Source organism: Ovis canadensis, chromosome 15 (genome assembly GCF_042477335.2).
Source record: "Ovis canadensis isolate MfBH-ARS-UI-01 breed Bighorn chromosome 15, ARS-UI_OviCan_v2, whole genome shotgun sequence".
NCBI lineage: Eukaryota > Metazoa > Chordata > Mammalia > Artiodactyla > Bovidae > Ovis > Ovis canadensis.
Window position 1 is genome coordinate 84,157,276 of NC_091259.1, and position 15,169 is coordinate 84,172,444.

The 15,169-nt window shown below is 40.7% G+C and overlaps 1 protein-coding gene and 1 long non-coding RNA gene across 3 annotated transcripts in view; both read left to right on the plus strand.

Annotated features, from left to right (window-relative positions):
* Positions 1 to 15,169, plus strand: part of DDB2 (damage specific DNA binding protein 2) — a 19,848-nt gene continuing 4,679 nt past the window's right edge. For both annotated transcript variants that reach the window (XM_069554088.1, XM_069554089.1), the window contains exons 1-4: positions 1 to 1,606; positions 2,727 to 2,863; positions 3,241 to 3,432; positions 14,932 to 15,077. In XM_069554088.1, coding sequence (XP_069410189.1) covers positions 1,480 to 1,606; positions 2,727 to 2,863; positions 3,241 to 3,432; positions 14,932 to 15,077 — 602 coding nt within the window. In that variant the 5' untranslated portion in view covers positions 1 to 1,479. The remainder of the gene's footprint in view (positions 1,607 to 2,726; positions 2,864 to 3,240; positions 3,433 to 14,931; positions 15,078 to 15,169) is intronic.
* Positions 1,819 to 2,342, plus strand: LOC138420706 (uncharacterized). Its single transcript, XR_011249273.1, has 2 exons — positions 1,819 to 1,905; positions 2,177 to 2,342. It is a non-coding gene; the product is annotated as an uncharacterized lncRNA (long non-coding RNA).

Consider the following 15,169-nt stretch of genomic DNA (forward strand, 5'->3'; position numbering starts at 1 on the left):
CTTTTAATCTATTATTTGACTTGGCTGAGTCTTAGTTGCGGCCTGAGGGATCTTCTAGTTGCTAACAGGACAATTTACTTGAGACATGTGGGATCTAATTCCTGCACCAGGGATGGAACCTAGGCCCCCTGCATTGGGAGTGTGGAGTCTTCGCCAAAGGATCACCAGGGAAGTCCTCTAACTGTGTCCTATCTTGACTTGTTTCACATGCATTTTTCTTCTTAGTAGGTTGTAAACTGACTACAACAGTTTAGGGGCAGGACAATTTCTCATACTTCAGGATCCCCCAGAAATGAATGCCCGCTGAGGTGAAACTAAGGGCTGGTCTGAGGAAGGGAGAGGGGGCATCTTGCTTCAATAACACAGGTCTGAAAACACAGCTGCGGGGGAGATGCCATCAGCTTGCGCTTTTCCGTTGTCTGCCATTTCTAACACCCTGAGCTGATCTTCCCATCAAGAAATCATTTTCCAATTTTTCTCTTGCAGCATTCCTTTCTTTCCAAGAGTTGTTTGTGGCACTCTACCTGTCTGAACTCCTTTAATGCACGATCTACCACTAACACGTTTTTGTCTCCGCTCACTCTCCCAAAGCACCTGTCATGGGACTTAGCCCGTGGAACCAAAGAACCAGAAGTTTCCGACAAGCAGTTCTGCCTGGCTCGAGGCAGAAAGTGGGATGTATCCAAACTGTCTCCTATCTGGCCGGATGGGACACTGACGAAGCTCACTGCAATGGCCCTTGGCTGAAGTCGGGGGCACAAGACCTCTCAGCCCAGGCAGTTAGCTTAGACGCACTCTGTCCGGTCCATCATCACTGCCCTAGGTTACTCCTGAGGAGGACGCTAAGCAGGCTTAGGGAAACTTTAGTTAAAAGCTGAGGGCTTCAACTGTTCTCCATAGAAAAGCTGAGTTTCGGCAGAGCTTGGAGAAATAACAACTAATTGACATCAACCGCAGAGCCAGCCGACAGACACAACTTCATTTCCCTCGCCAGGATGTGGTTACTTTCTACGAAGCCGCCTCACGCCAACTGTAGGGATCAGCCAATCACAAAGCCCGAGAGGGCGTGGTCACCAATTAGAAGGTAGAGAGGCGGAGCCGAAGTTTTGATTGGCATCCAGTCTCGGGGGTAGGCGGGGGCCAGAGGCCTGGCAGCGTGGCGTCTGAAGGGGCTTCAAGTCGGGAGGCCCAGCGCTGACGGCCATCTTTACTTCTGGCAGGTCAGCTGATTTGGGCTAGCTCCGAGCCAAATTGTAGGCGGTATCCTTTTTCTCTGGGGAGCGGTGAGGCCCTGCCTTCACACACTTCCCATCCGTCCGCGCGCGCCCCCGCCTTCCCGGTGAGCCTGTTTGGCGGGAAGTTGGCTTAGTTGACCTACCTGTGGCTGAGCGATTTTCCTCGTCCCCGCCTTGTTCTCCCCAGAGGCTTCTTAATTCTTCCTCGGCATAGGGCATAGTACCCCTTCGCACGGAGGACGCCATGGCTCCCAGGAAACGCCCAGAAGCCCAGAAGACCCCTGAGGTGGTTGTGCGCCCCAAGAGCAAGAGGAACAGAAGCCCCCGGGAGCTGGAGCCCGAGGCCAAGAAGCTCTGTGTGAAGGGCCCCGGTACTGCCTGTGCCTGCTGCTTTAATTAATCCGCAATTTGGGGTTCTCACGCGAAGGCTGGAGTGGGGGATGGGTGCGCATAGGTTTTGAGGCTGGCCCAAATTGTGGGCGCCTCAGGCTATGCATTTTGTCTGCAGGTCCTTTGACACCCTTAGAGCTTGGGCTTATCTTCCTTCAGGTGACGGGACGAGGCAGATGACCTCCGTTACAACAGACACAACCGACTTTTCCAATTCCTTGTTTGTATCGGCATTTTTACACACTGAGAACTGCTTAAGATAATCCTACCTTGCGTGGTGGTGTGTGTGCCTAATTTCGATAGTCACGATTGTTAGCTATCTGTCCTTGATTTAACTGCGGGAACCCTCAATTTCCTTCCTTCCTTTGAAAACTCTTGGGGCTAAAACCTGGGGCTGTAAGGAAAGTAGGGAACTCAAAAGACGGTATTATAGATGAAGTGGGTTTTTTTGTTCATGAGAAGAAAGAATGGGTTGTCCAGAGGCAGGGTTTATAGAGATCAGGTCCTCAAATACAGGTTAGTAATCCAGAGTTGCTTTATTCCTATTCTAGGTGGATCTGCCTCCCCAAAAGTAGCCTAGTGAATTTAGCCCCATGCCAGACCCCGTGGATCCTGCCGGTTTTCAGGAGAACAGATTGGACTTGGGGCCCACAGCTGGTCACTTCTACATTATTGTAATACAGGATTAAAAAAAACTGCTCTTCTTAGTCACTTTCACTATATCGTCTTAAAATCTTTTTATTGTGCTTTATATGTGACTTTTAAATTGTCACTCAACCCTATCACCAGTTTTCCACCCCAAACTGAGAAGAGTTCTGCAATTCTTGTGTGTTTCTTGGGCTCACTTCTCAGGAACCCTGCAAGATCAGTTTCACTTCAGAATTACTATTTTGGGGAATGTTTTTTGGAAGAGGTTGAATCCCTGCTCACTATTTATTTGTTGTGCTCGGTGAGACTGAGCAGAACCTGAAAAGGTCTTAGGAGGTGATAGAGATTGTCTCTGCCAAAAGAAGCAGTAGGGCTTTCTTTCTGCATATTCGGCAGAAAAATCTTCCCTGTGTGAGATTGGAGCGGAAAATATGTGTCTGTTCTGCTTGGCAGGTTCTAGCAGAAGATTTGACTCAGGCTGCCTTTGGGCGGGGTTGGCTAGCCTGCGGGTCCCGCCGCTATGCAGCAGCATCGTCAGGGCCCTCCACCAGCATAAGCTGGGCACAGCTGCCTGGCCATCACTACAGCAGGTGAGGCGTTTCCTGGCTGAAGAGTTCAGGGGTTTGTATGGTGCCTTTCTAAGCTGCTTGGTGCTCCAAAATTAGATGCTGGGTTGGTTCACTGGATTGTCAGAGTGATCAGATCACCCCTGCCTTGGTGACTGGCCTACTGGGCTCTCAGCAAGATAGAAGTCCTACGCTGTAGGGGTCCCAGCAGGAGTGCACTCTGCCTCCTTGATTTCTGTGGTTAGATTATATGTATTGCAGATCTTTTTATGCACAGAGCCAGGTAGTTAGTTTTCCCTTAGTGGGAGAACTTGGCCCCAGGCCTCATCTATGAAGGAGTCAGAGATAGGCAATTTACCCTTGTGTTTTAATTCAACTTAATTCTTTTCTCTCTGTATTAGGGTCTCCAGCAGTCCTTTTTGAACTCTCTGGCTTCTTACCGGATTTTCCAAAAGGCTGCCCCTTTTGACAGGAGGGCCACATCCCTGGCGTGGCACCCAACTCACCCCAGCACCCTGGCTGTGGGCTCCAAAGGGGGAGATATCTTGCTCTGGAACTTTGGCATAAAGGACAAACCTACCTTCATTAAAGGGGTGAGCAGTACCCTTTGCCAGACAGTAGTACTGAAGAGATGTTTGCTGAAGGGATGAAAAGTCATCCAGTAACAAGGAGATATTTGGGATCAAAAGTAACTGGGTATTTTCAAACAAGTAAACGGTGATGGTACTCAACTCTTTATAGAAGGCCTGCCCTTAAAATATTAGCCACTATGATACACTAATCATCCTCGTAAGTCACTTATAGGATCTAAGCCCCTTCTTACCTCCTTGACCTCGTCTTGTACTGTTGTCTTCCTCATTGCCTATGCTTTAGCCATGCTAGATACTTCTGTTCCTGAAACTGGGTCTTTGGACTTGCTGTTCCCTTTGACTGGAGTGCTCTTTCCAGAGGTTTTTCTCATGGCTGGCTTCCTCTTACCATTTAGGTCTCAGCTTAATATGCTTCTTCAACAAGGCTTATTACTGACCGCTCTGCTTACTCACTAATGACTCTCTACCTCATTATTATCCTCCATCACTTCCCCCCCCCAACAATGTTTATCAATATCTGAAATGTTTTACTTATTTGTATGTCTTTGCTCACTGGAAAGTAAACTCCATGATGGCAGGGACCTTGTCTTTCTAAGTTAGCACCGTATCCCCAGTACTTATAGTAGCTGCTCTGTATTTGCTGGATGAATGAGGGCCTTGAGGTATAACTGGGCAAGTCAGATGTATACCTACAAGATCGCTGACTGTACAGCAATACAGATGCTAAATGCTACAGAAATGAGAGAAGGAAGAATCTCTGGGAATTAGAGTCGATAGGGAAGGTTTCATGGATGAGTGAGATGTGAGGAAGAACAATATTTAGGTAAATGGAGAGAAAAGGAGGAAAGGCAGAGTGTGTTTGGGGCAAGGTTTGGCAAAGAGCTTTTTAGGGATGGTCTTAATTGTGCTAGTGTTTGCCATCGGTTGCTAAGGGGTTGAGAGTGTTGGGTTCTCCACCAAAGAGAACACTCTTACCTTGCCCAGTAGGGGACTGGGATTGGAGGGCTATACTGTGAAAGGTGACACTCTGGGTTTAGAGCAGGAGCTGTAAATTCACATACCTAAAGAAGCCAGACAGATAAAAGAATGATGCAGGATGGTGGTTAGTGATAAATTGGAGATGGTTGACAGGTGAGAATTGAGGTCCTGTGGTATCAGATCTGAGTTTTTCAAATGAAGTCTGAAATGTTTGGATTTTTAAAAATTGTAGTGAAACACATAAAGTTTACCACCTTAACCGTTTTTTAAGTGTACAGTTCAGTGGCATTGAGTACATTTAAGTTCTTGCATAACCAGTCTCCAGAACTTTTTTGTCTTGCAGAACTGAAACTCTGTGAACATTACCACAGACTTCCCTTTCCCCCTTCCCTCCAGACCCTGGCAACCGCATTCTGCTTTCTGTCTCTCTGATTTTGACTGACTGTCTCATACAAGTGGACTCAGAAAGTACCTGTCCTTTTCTGACACTTATTTCACTTAGCATCATGTCCTCAAGGTGCATCCACGTTGCAGCATGTATCTGAATTTCCTTCTTTTTTAAGGTTAAATAATATTTCTCTGAATGTATACACCACATTTTTTTTTTACCCATTCACCTCTTGATGGACATTTGGGTTGCTTCCACCTTTTGGCTTTTGCGAATAATGCTGCTCTGAACAGGGTTGCACAAATGTCTCTTCGAGTTCGTGCTTTCAGTTCTTTTGGTTATGTACCCAGAGTGGATCACCTTGTAACTCTATTGTTAATTTTTTGAGGAACCACCATACTGTTTGCCATAGCGGCTGTGCCATTTTACATTCCTGCCAATAGGACGCAAGGGTTTTAATTTAAAATATCGTGATTTTTAATGTTGGGAACCAAATGAAATTGAACATGCTCTGTACCTAAACAAAACGCATTTGTGAACTGGATTCTTCATTAGCTCACTGTTTTTCTACCTCTGGTTTAGAGGCCATGGCTAAACCCAGGATGAGTTCTTTTAAACGGACGGTTTGGAAAACAGCTCATCAGAAAAGGCCAGGTTAGACAGACTTGAGAGATTAGGATTCAAGCTATGAGATTATTCAAGAAAATAAGTGCCTGAAGCCTGAAGAATGGCTTTCTGTCCAGCTGGTGAGACAGATGACCACCAGGAAGTGGAACTTTAAGTTGAAGTCAGAACCTAGAGCTCAAACAGGAGGAGATTTGTTCACCGCCTCCCCGCAAGCAGCCAGGATGTGCGAATAGAGAAATTTAAGAAATAGCCTAAGAGTGTCCTGGGGAAGAGCTTCCTGACTGAAAGAGGAATGATAACTGCTTTGAACTTGTGTTGGGGTGAAGGGGCTTTTGGTTTCATCACCCTTCCTTACGATGTGTGTTTAAGTGAAGCTTCCTCACGCTGTTGTGGAGATTGGTTTGGGCATTTAAACTGTGTGACTCGAAGGGAGGTAGGCTGTAGCAGAAGAAAGGTTTGGTGGTCTGGAGTACTGTCTGTTTTTACTCCCAGAAACCGACAGCAGAAAGTTGATTTGAAACCAGTGAGGGAGGGAGAAGCAGTGCCTCATTTTATCTTTTCTGTAGCCATCTGACCTTGGTTCTGATCTTGATATCTTTTAGGCCCTTGGCAAGAGGAGATGTGTGTAATTTTCAAAATGATTATTCTCATTGTAAAAATTACCTGTGCTCATTGTAAGAAATTCAAGCAATACAGGAAAAAATACATATATAAAGAATAACTGTTACTGAAATCCTCATATGGGGCATCTTTATGTGTGTGTAGACACTATTATACACACTTAGTCATCTTGTACCAGATGATGACCACTTAAAAATATCTTATTTCCTTTTTTTTGTAATGTCTTTGGTTTTGGTATCAGGGACGTGTTCCCTCTACTTGAATTTTCTGGAATAGTTTGTGCAGAGTTAGTACTATTTTTTTCTTAAATTTTTCATAGGATTCACTAGTGAAGCCATCTGGATCTAGAGTTTTCTTTGTTGGAGGGTTTTAAACTATATTTTCAGTTGTTTAAAAGCAATAAGGCAATTTAGGTTATCTGTTTCTTCTTGAAGGAGCATGGCAGTTTGTCTTTCAAGTAATTTGTTCATTTTATCTAAGTTGTTGAATTTAGAGGCATAAAGTGGTTTATAGTATTACCTTGTGCTCAGATGCTCAGTCGTGTCCAACTCTTTGCAACCCAGTGTACCATAGCCCACCAGACTCCTCTGTCCATGGATTCTCCAAGCAAGAATACAGGAGTGGGTTGCCATTTCCTCCAGGAGATCTTCCCAACCCAGGATCAAACCTGAGTCTCTTACGTCTCCTTCATTGGCAGACGAATTCTTTACCACTAGTGCTACCTGGGAAGCCTTGTATCTTTTTAATATCCATAGGATCTGTAGTAATGTTCTCACTCATTTTATCGGTACTGGTAATTTGTGTCTTTTTTTTTTTTTAACCCCTGATCAGTCTTGCTAGAAGATCATCAGTTTTGTTGATATTTTCCAGCTTTTAGCTTCATTGATTTTTCTCTGTTGCTTTTCTGTTTTTGTTTTTTTTTTTTTCTTTTTGCCCCATTGTTTTCTTTTCTGTGGGTGTAATTTACTTTTCTTTCTCTGGTTTCTTAAGACAGAAACTTGGATTTTTACTTGATTTTTTTTTTATTGTTTTCTAATACAACCATTCAATGCTATACATTTCCCTCTATTTCTCTAACTGAATCTTACAGATTTTGTTGTGTTTTTGTTTTCATTCAGTATAAATTACTTTCCAAATTCTTTATGATTTCTTTTTTTTGCTATGGATTATTCTGAAGTATCTGTTTAATTTCTAACTATTTGGAGATTGTTGCGATATCTCTGTTACTGATTTCTAGTTCAATGCTGTTATGGAACAAAGGACATTATCATGATTCCAGACCTTTTATAACTTAGCATATTGACTGTCTTTGGAGTGTTCCATATGCATTTGAAAAAAGATGTGTACTCTGCTATTTTGGAGTGAATTACTCTCTAAATGTCAGTTCGGTTACATTGGTTAATCACTGGTTAATCACATTGAAATCAGTTAGGTTACATTGGTTAATCACATTGAAAACCACTGATCTGCTTTCTATTCCTATTGATAAATTTGCATTTTCAAGACATAAATGGCTTGCATGCCAAGTTGCTTCGGTCGTGTCTGACTCTTTGTGACCCCCGTGGACTATAGCTCTGCAGGTTTCTCTGTCCATGGGATTCTCCAGTCAAGAATAGTGGGGTGGGTTTCCATGCCTTCCTGCAGGAGATCCTCCCTATATAAATGGCACTGTATGATATAGACTCTTTTCTTTTCCCTGGCTTCTTTCATGCAGTATGAATATTTGAGGTTCATCCATATTTTTGCCTGTATCAATAGTTTCTAGTAGTGTTCCAGTGTATTGATATACCAGTTTATTTATCCATTCATCTATTGAAGGGCATTTAGACTTTTTCCAGCTTTTGACTGTTACCAATACAGCTGCTATGAAGATTTCATGTACAAGTCTTTGTGTGGATATATGTCTTCATTTTTCCTGAGTAAATACCTGGTGGTGGAATGGCTGGGTTGCAGGGTAGGTATCTTTTAAAGATGTTTTTTAAATGAGAAAAAAACTTTAATATTTACCCACATATTTGCCATTTCCAGTTTTTAAAATTCCTTTGTATGATTCAGACTTCCTTTTGATCTTCTGCTTGAAGAAATTTCTTTTAACATTTCCTATAATGTAGGTTGGTTGGTGATGCATTTTTTTTTTTCCTGTTTGTCCAAGGAAGTCTTTATTTTGCAGTTTTTTTAAAGGTATTTTTGCTGGGTATAGAATTCTAGGTTTACAGGATTTTTTTATTTTTCTTTTAGTACTTTAAAGATGATTTCTGATGTGAAGTCAGCTCCCATTCTATGTTCCTCTTCATATGATTTTTCTTTCCCTTTGTCATCTGAATAGTCACAGGATCCAGGGATCACAGCATAGACATCTTGAGTAATTGGATAATTACCCATTATTCAATCCACTCCAGTTAGCATGGGTCTAAAGCAGCCTATACTGTAGATTTTGGCATCACCCTTCTGAGGATTCTGCTTGAGCTTCTGTATGTTAAGAATCTTTTCATTCTGGATGGTGAGAATAGAGACCATTCTGAGGATTTCTCCATTAATTTCTGATGTCTCCCTTTTCCTGCCCCAGCCTTGTATAGTTTCCTTATACACATTTACACAATATTATTTACTCAAAGGCCTGAGGAGACCCCTCTGGAAATATCCATAATGCTCTCTCTCTGCACGTCAGCCTCTCCAGCATTTTGCCCTGCTGGCTTTCCCAAGTGTTTCCTGAGCCCATTGAGACTATTGGGCTGTTTGGGTCCTCCCTGCCTATGCTGCAGCCTGGATATGCTCTCCAAGCATTAAATTGGGGCAGTCACATGGCTGCCTCATTCTTTTCCCTCTTGTGTTGCCTTTTGGCCAGTGTGTGAAATTATTTCATGTATATTTCCATTTTTCTAGTTGTGTTAAGGCAGGAGGATATATCTGGTTTCTGACACTCCATCATGGTTGGAAGTAGAAATTCATATTAATTTTAATAGTTTCTCTGAGGGATTTAAATTTTTTCCCTATATAGTCTTGTCACCTGTAAATCATGAGAGTTTGATTTCTTCCTCTATCATTTTTACACTTCTTTTTACTTGCCTTATCCCATTGGCTGAGACCTCTAGTACCTTGTTGAATGTTTGCTCTAACAGGCATTCTTATCTTGTTCTTGATTATAGAAGGCTTTTATGTTTTACCATTAAATTTTCTGCTGCGTTTTATTGTGATAAGCTATATATAACATGAGAATTACAATTTTAACCATTTCAAAGCATACAATTCAATGGCACTAAGTACATTTATATTGTGCAATCATTACCACTATCCATCTCCAGGACTTTTTCTTCCCAAAGTAAAACTCTATACCCATTAAACTGTCTTTTACCTCTTCCCCAGCCCCCTCAATCTGTTCTTTGTCTCTGAATTTCACAATTCCAGGTACTGCATGTAAGTGGAATTATACAATATTTGTCCTTGGTGGTCTGGCTCCTTTTTCTTAACATAATTTTTCCAAGGTTCATCCATGTTGTAGCAGGTTTCAGTACTTTATTCCTTTTTGAGGTTGAGTAATATTCCATTGTATAAATGTACCAAATTTTGTTTTGCCACTCATCTGTCATTGAACATTTGGATTGTTTCTGCCTTTTGCTATTTTGATTCAGCTGCCATGAATGTTCGTTTATGTACAAGTTTTTATTTGAACAAGTGTTTTGAGTTTTCTTGGGTATGCACCTGGGAGCTTGTTTGTTTTTAATACCTTTTATCAGATTAAGTTCCTCTTCTATTCTTAGTTTGCCAGAAGCTGTTATCATGAATGATAATTGAATTTTTTAAAACAATTTTGTGTCTGTTGAGGTCAGCATATGATTTTCCTTATCTATGCTATTAAAAAAAACTACAGTTTTTTGTTTGTTTTGGTTTATTACCAAATAAACCAAATTTTATTTTTTTATTTAAATGTTCTTTTTCCCTACTTTTTAACCTTTACAATTATATTTCTAGCAAGCGATACTGCTTCTTCTAAAAACTGTGGTAAAAGCACATAACCTGAAATGTGTCATCTCAACCATTTTTAAGTGCACAGTTAACACTGTATTGCCATTTTTTGCAACAGAGTTCTAGAATTCTTTTATCTTGTAAAACTGAGACTGTGTACCCACTGAATAACAGCTCACCATGTCCCCTTCCTTCCAGCCCTTGGCAGCCACAGGTTTACTTTCTGTTTCTATGAGTCTGAACTACTTTAGATAGCCTAAGTTTTGGTGGTTTTGCTAGGGCTATGTCAGAGAATATTCTTTTAGGAAGTACACAGTAAAGTATCTGAGTGTGATGGGACTTCATGTTGGCAATTTACTACCAAATGGTTCCAGAAAAAAACATTTCTTTGTGCTGTTGTCACAACTTTTCTATGAGATAATCTGAAAATAAACTTAAAAAAAAAAAAGAAGATTGTGTCTTCCTCAAATATTTAGTACATTCACAACTGAAGCCATTAAGATCTGGAATTTACTTTGCAAGAAAGTTTTTAGTTGTATCAGACTATTCAGATTTTTCCTTTTCATCTTCTGTCAGTTTGGCAAGTTTGTACTGTTCTAGGAATTTGCTTATCTCCTCTGAATTTTCAGTTTTATTGGCAAAAGATTGTTTATGATGTCCTCTTACTACTTTTTAAAATGTCTAGGATGTCTTTTCCATCCACTAAATTGGTTATTTGTGTTTTCTCCTTTGTTTGGTCATTCTCAGCTGGGATTTGTCGATTTAATTATATTAGTCTTTTCATGGAACTAACGTTTGGCTTTGATTTTCTCCACAGTGTATTTATTTCATTCATTTCTGTTTTTTCTTACTCTCTTTGGTTTTAGTTTCTTGTTTGTTTTACAGCTTCTTGAGATGGTCATTGATTTTTAGGCTTTTTTAAACTTTTATTGTGAATAATACTCCTGTGAATATCTGCATACAAGTTTTTATATCAACATACATACTCATTTCTGTTGACTATATATCTTCTTGGGTATATGCATCTTTGGGGCCATATGGTAATTGTATGTTTTTTTTGAAGAATTGCCTGTGTTCCAAAGCAACTACTCCATTTCACTTTCCCACCAGCAATGTAGGAGGGCTTCAGTTCCTCCACATCCTTGACTGACAAATAAAAACTGTGCATATTTAGTGTACATCATATTGTGGTTTTGTTTTTGCTTTATTTATTCTTTTTGGCTGTGTCATGTGGATCTTAGTTCCTGACCTGGGATGGAACCTGAGCCCCCTGCAGTGGGAGCGCAGAGTCCTAACCACTAGACCACCAGGGACCCAACATGATGTTTTAATACATGTATATATTGTGAAATGATTTCTGCAATCAACTAATTAGTTAACATCCATCATCTTACACATAGTTTTGTATGTGTATGCTTAGAACACTTAAGATCCATCCTCTTAGAAAATTTCACATATAAAAGTTATTAACTATAGTCACCATGTTATACATTAGATCTCATGAATAGTTGAAACTTTGTGTCCTTTGACAAATATCTCACCATTCCCCTACCCACCTTCAGCCCCTGGCAACCACTATTCTCTTGCCTTTGTGAGTGACTTTTTTAGATTGCACATATAAGTGAGGTCATGCAGTATTTAACTGTGTCTGACTTCGCTTAGCATAATGTCCTCCGTGTTCATCCATGTTATCAGAAGTGGCAGGATTTACTTTTTTAAGGCTGAATAATATTCCACTTGATATATATATATCTCACATTTTCTTTCTTTATCCATTCATTGATCAGCAGACATTTGTTTCTATATCTTGGCAATTGTGAATAATGCTGCAATGAACACAGGAGGACAGAACTCTGAGAAACTGATTTCATTTCCTTTTGATATATACTCAAAAGTAGAATTAACTGGATAGTTTGGTAGCTCCCTTCCAAGGTTTTCATGGAGGAACCTCCATACTGTTTTCCATAATGTCTCCATACTGTTTTCCATACATTCCCACCAACAATAGACCAGAGTCCCTTTTTCCACATCCTGGCCAGCACTTATCGCTTGTCTTTTTTATAATAGTCATTCTAACTGGGTGTGAGGTGATAGCTCGTTGTAATTTTGTATTTCTGTTATGGTTAGCGACATTGAGCACCTTTTCATATACCTTTTGGTCATTTGTCTGTCTTTGGAGAAATGCCTATTCAGTCTTTGTCCACTTTTTTTTAATCAGATTGTTTCTTCTTTTTTCGCTATTGAGTTGTCCAAGTTCCTTATATGTTGTTGATACTAATCCCTCGTCAGATATAGTTTGCACTATTTTCTTTCATTCTATAGGCTCACAACACTCATTATTGTGTTTTTCTTTATAGCCATCCTAGTGGCTGTGAAATAGTATTTCATTGTGACTTTTATTTGCATTGCCTAGTGACTAATGAGGTTGAGCATCTTTTCATGTGCCACTGACTGTTTGTATATCTTCTTTGGAGAAATGTCTGTTGAAATCCTTTGTCCTTTTTTTGGTTGCACCATGGGGTTTGTGGGATGTTAGTTCCCTGACTAGGGATTGAACCCCAACCATGGGAGTGAAAATACCAAGTCCTAAACACAGGACCACCAGGGAATTCTCTTTGTCCATTTTTTAATTAGGTTTCTTTTAAAAATGTATACTAATTACAATTATTTAAAACCCTATGACTAATAGCACCAATACTTGGATCTTCTGTGAGTGTCTTTAAGCTGGTGTTTTTTCTCTTGGTTGGTTATTTGATCTTGCTGGAGAGTTTTAGATTTGATGCCAAATATTGCATATGAAAATTTGCAGAGATATAATTTGAAATTTTGAGTGCTCTTACAAAAAGAATTTTTTCTCTCTGGCAGGCAGGTCAGGTAGAATCAGATCATCTTAATCAGAGATTAAAATGATTTGAATGTGGACTTCAGTCTTCACGAGGGATGGTCTGTTTTGTTTGCTCTTATTTCTAGGGTTTCAGGAATCCTAACTAAAACCTGCTTTTTTTTTTCTTCTAAAACCTTTCCTCTTTGACAGGTCTGAACTCTGTTTTTGCCTCCCTTAAGATTGACAGAACTTCTGTTGAGCTTCTCAGCCATACAGCTTTCTCATCTGCATAGGCCTCAGGAGCAAAAGCAGCATTGAAATGTCAAACTTACCTCTCTGCTTCTCTTCTCTCTAGGAGGCTGGACTTCGAAGTCCTTGGTGCCTTGATAGCTCTTCGTTGACTTCAGAAACTTTCCTTTGAGAACATGCACCTCATCTACCTTTTCTAGCTTTTCTTGACAGAAGGTTGGCCTGAAACCAGCTAACCCACCGTCACTGGAATTGGAAAGTCTCAAACACATTTTCTTTTTTGTATTTTGTCCAGGTTTATGTAGTCCTTCTCAGTGCAAGAGCTGTCAATAACTTAATCCACCCTTGCTAGAACACGCATGCATTTTACCTTAAAATGTTTACATAAGTGTTTATTACTAATGCTTTGACATAGGGCCAGTCCTTTCTTGTAGTAAGTGTTCACTGATTCGGGTTCACCTGGTCTTACATAAACCGAATCCATAATACATACTTTACAGTGTCTAGTTTCCATTTCCCAAAAGTGGAGACATAATTTAAAATCAGTTGTGAAGCAGTCTGATTGCAGATTCTCTTAAGTTTTCACTATTTCCCACCCTAATTGTTTATAAGTATCTCTCCCATGCTTAATTCAACAACTCGTATTTTAGCAAAACTTTATCTAGTTTTTCCAAAGTCTTCAATATGGATTTCACAGAAACCACAGTGGTCATTCTTTTTGCACATATTTCATCAATTTTAATTAAATTACATTTTAATGAAATGTTTTGTGTTTAAAGTTCAAATGTTTAATAAATTACATGTTTAGTTAAATTACATGATTACAATACAAAGTACAACTGACATATCTAGGTTTAAGAACAAACACAACTAACCCTTCATAAGCATAGAACTCAGCTAGTGGGAGCAGATTAACTTACTAGCAGCAAGGGTTTGGTGAACCATGGGCATCAGTTAGAATGTTTCATAGAGGGAATGGAAAGTACCAGTTAGTATGCTGAGTGAGTTAAGTGAATGTTGTGTGAGAGGCCTTGTAGAAGTAAGGCTGGGATAGCAACAACATACAGGAGAACTGGGGGAGGAGCCTGGAGGATATAAAATTCTTAAAACAGTGCATTTGATATATAATAAGCACTTGATAAGGTTATGCTACCTATGTTATCATGATTATCTTCATCATCATTGTCTGGTATGTCTGCGAAAAAATGAGGCACTCGGGTCTGACACCAGCCCACCTAACCCAGCCATTGTTCTAAGCTGAAGCTCTTCTGAAAAGAGCACTTGTATGATACATTATGGTACATCCACACAATAGGATATTCAACAGTAAAATGGGATGCACTACAGATTCACAGAGCGGGCTGGAACAAGCTCAGGCACCCAGTGAAATGAAAGAAGCCAGTCTCAAAAGGCTGCATACCATGAGTCACTGATAGGACAGTCCATCAAAGGCAAAACTTGTATGGTGATGAACTCATCCCTGGTTGCCGGGGTGAGGAGTCGGGGGAGGATGTGACTACAGTGGGAGAGCATGAGGGATTTGGGGGCAAGTGGCACAACTGTTCTGCATCCTGATTGTGGTGGTGGTGGTGGTGGTTCAAATCTCTAAATGTGTTAAAATTCATAAAGCTGTATACCAGAAACAACCAATTTACTGAGTGTTCTTTAAAAAGTATAGAATGAGAACCTTAAGAAACAGTGCTGTGGAGAGCAGCCGAGTGTCTAGGCATCCAAGCTGGCCCAGCCCCAAGTGTGGCCTGGATGGCTCGTGTCCAGGCAGAGGATGTGCACCCAAGCTCTGTCCACTTCACGGGCCAGTCTCACTCACTGACTTTTTTCTTCCTTGTGTTAGATTGGAGCTGGAGGGAGCATCACTGGGCTGAAGTTTAACCCTCTCAATACCAACCAGTTTTTCACCTCCTCAATGGAGGGAACGACTAGGCTGCAAGACTTTAAAGGCAACACTCTCCGAGTTTTTGCCAGCTCAGACACCTGCAAGTGAGTAGTTTTAACTCGAGGGGAAAGGGCTTCTAGGCTCTCGGTGTAGTTGTGGCGAGAGCACCCGGATCCCATTTCTTTTCTCTAAACCC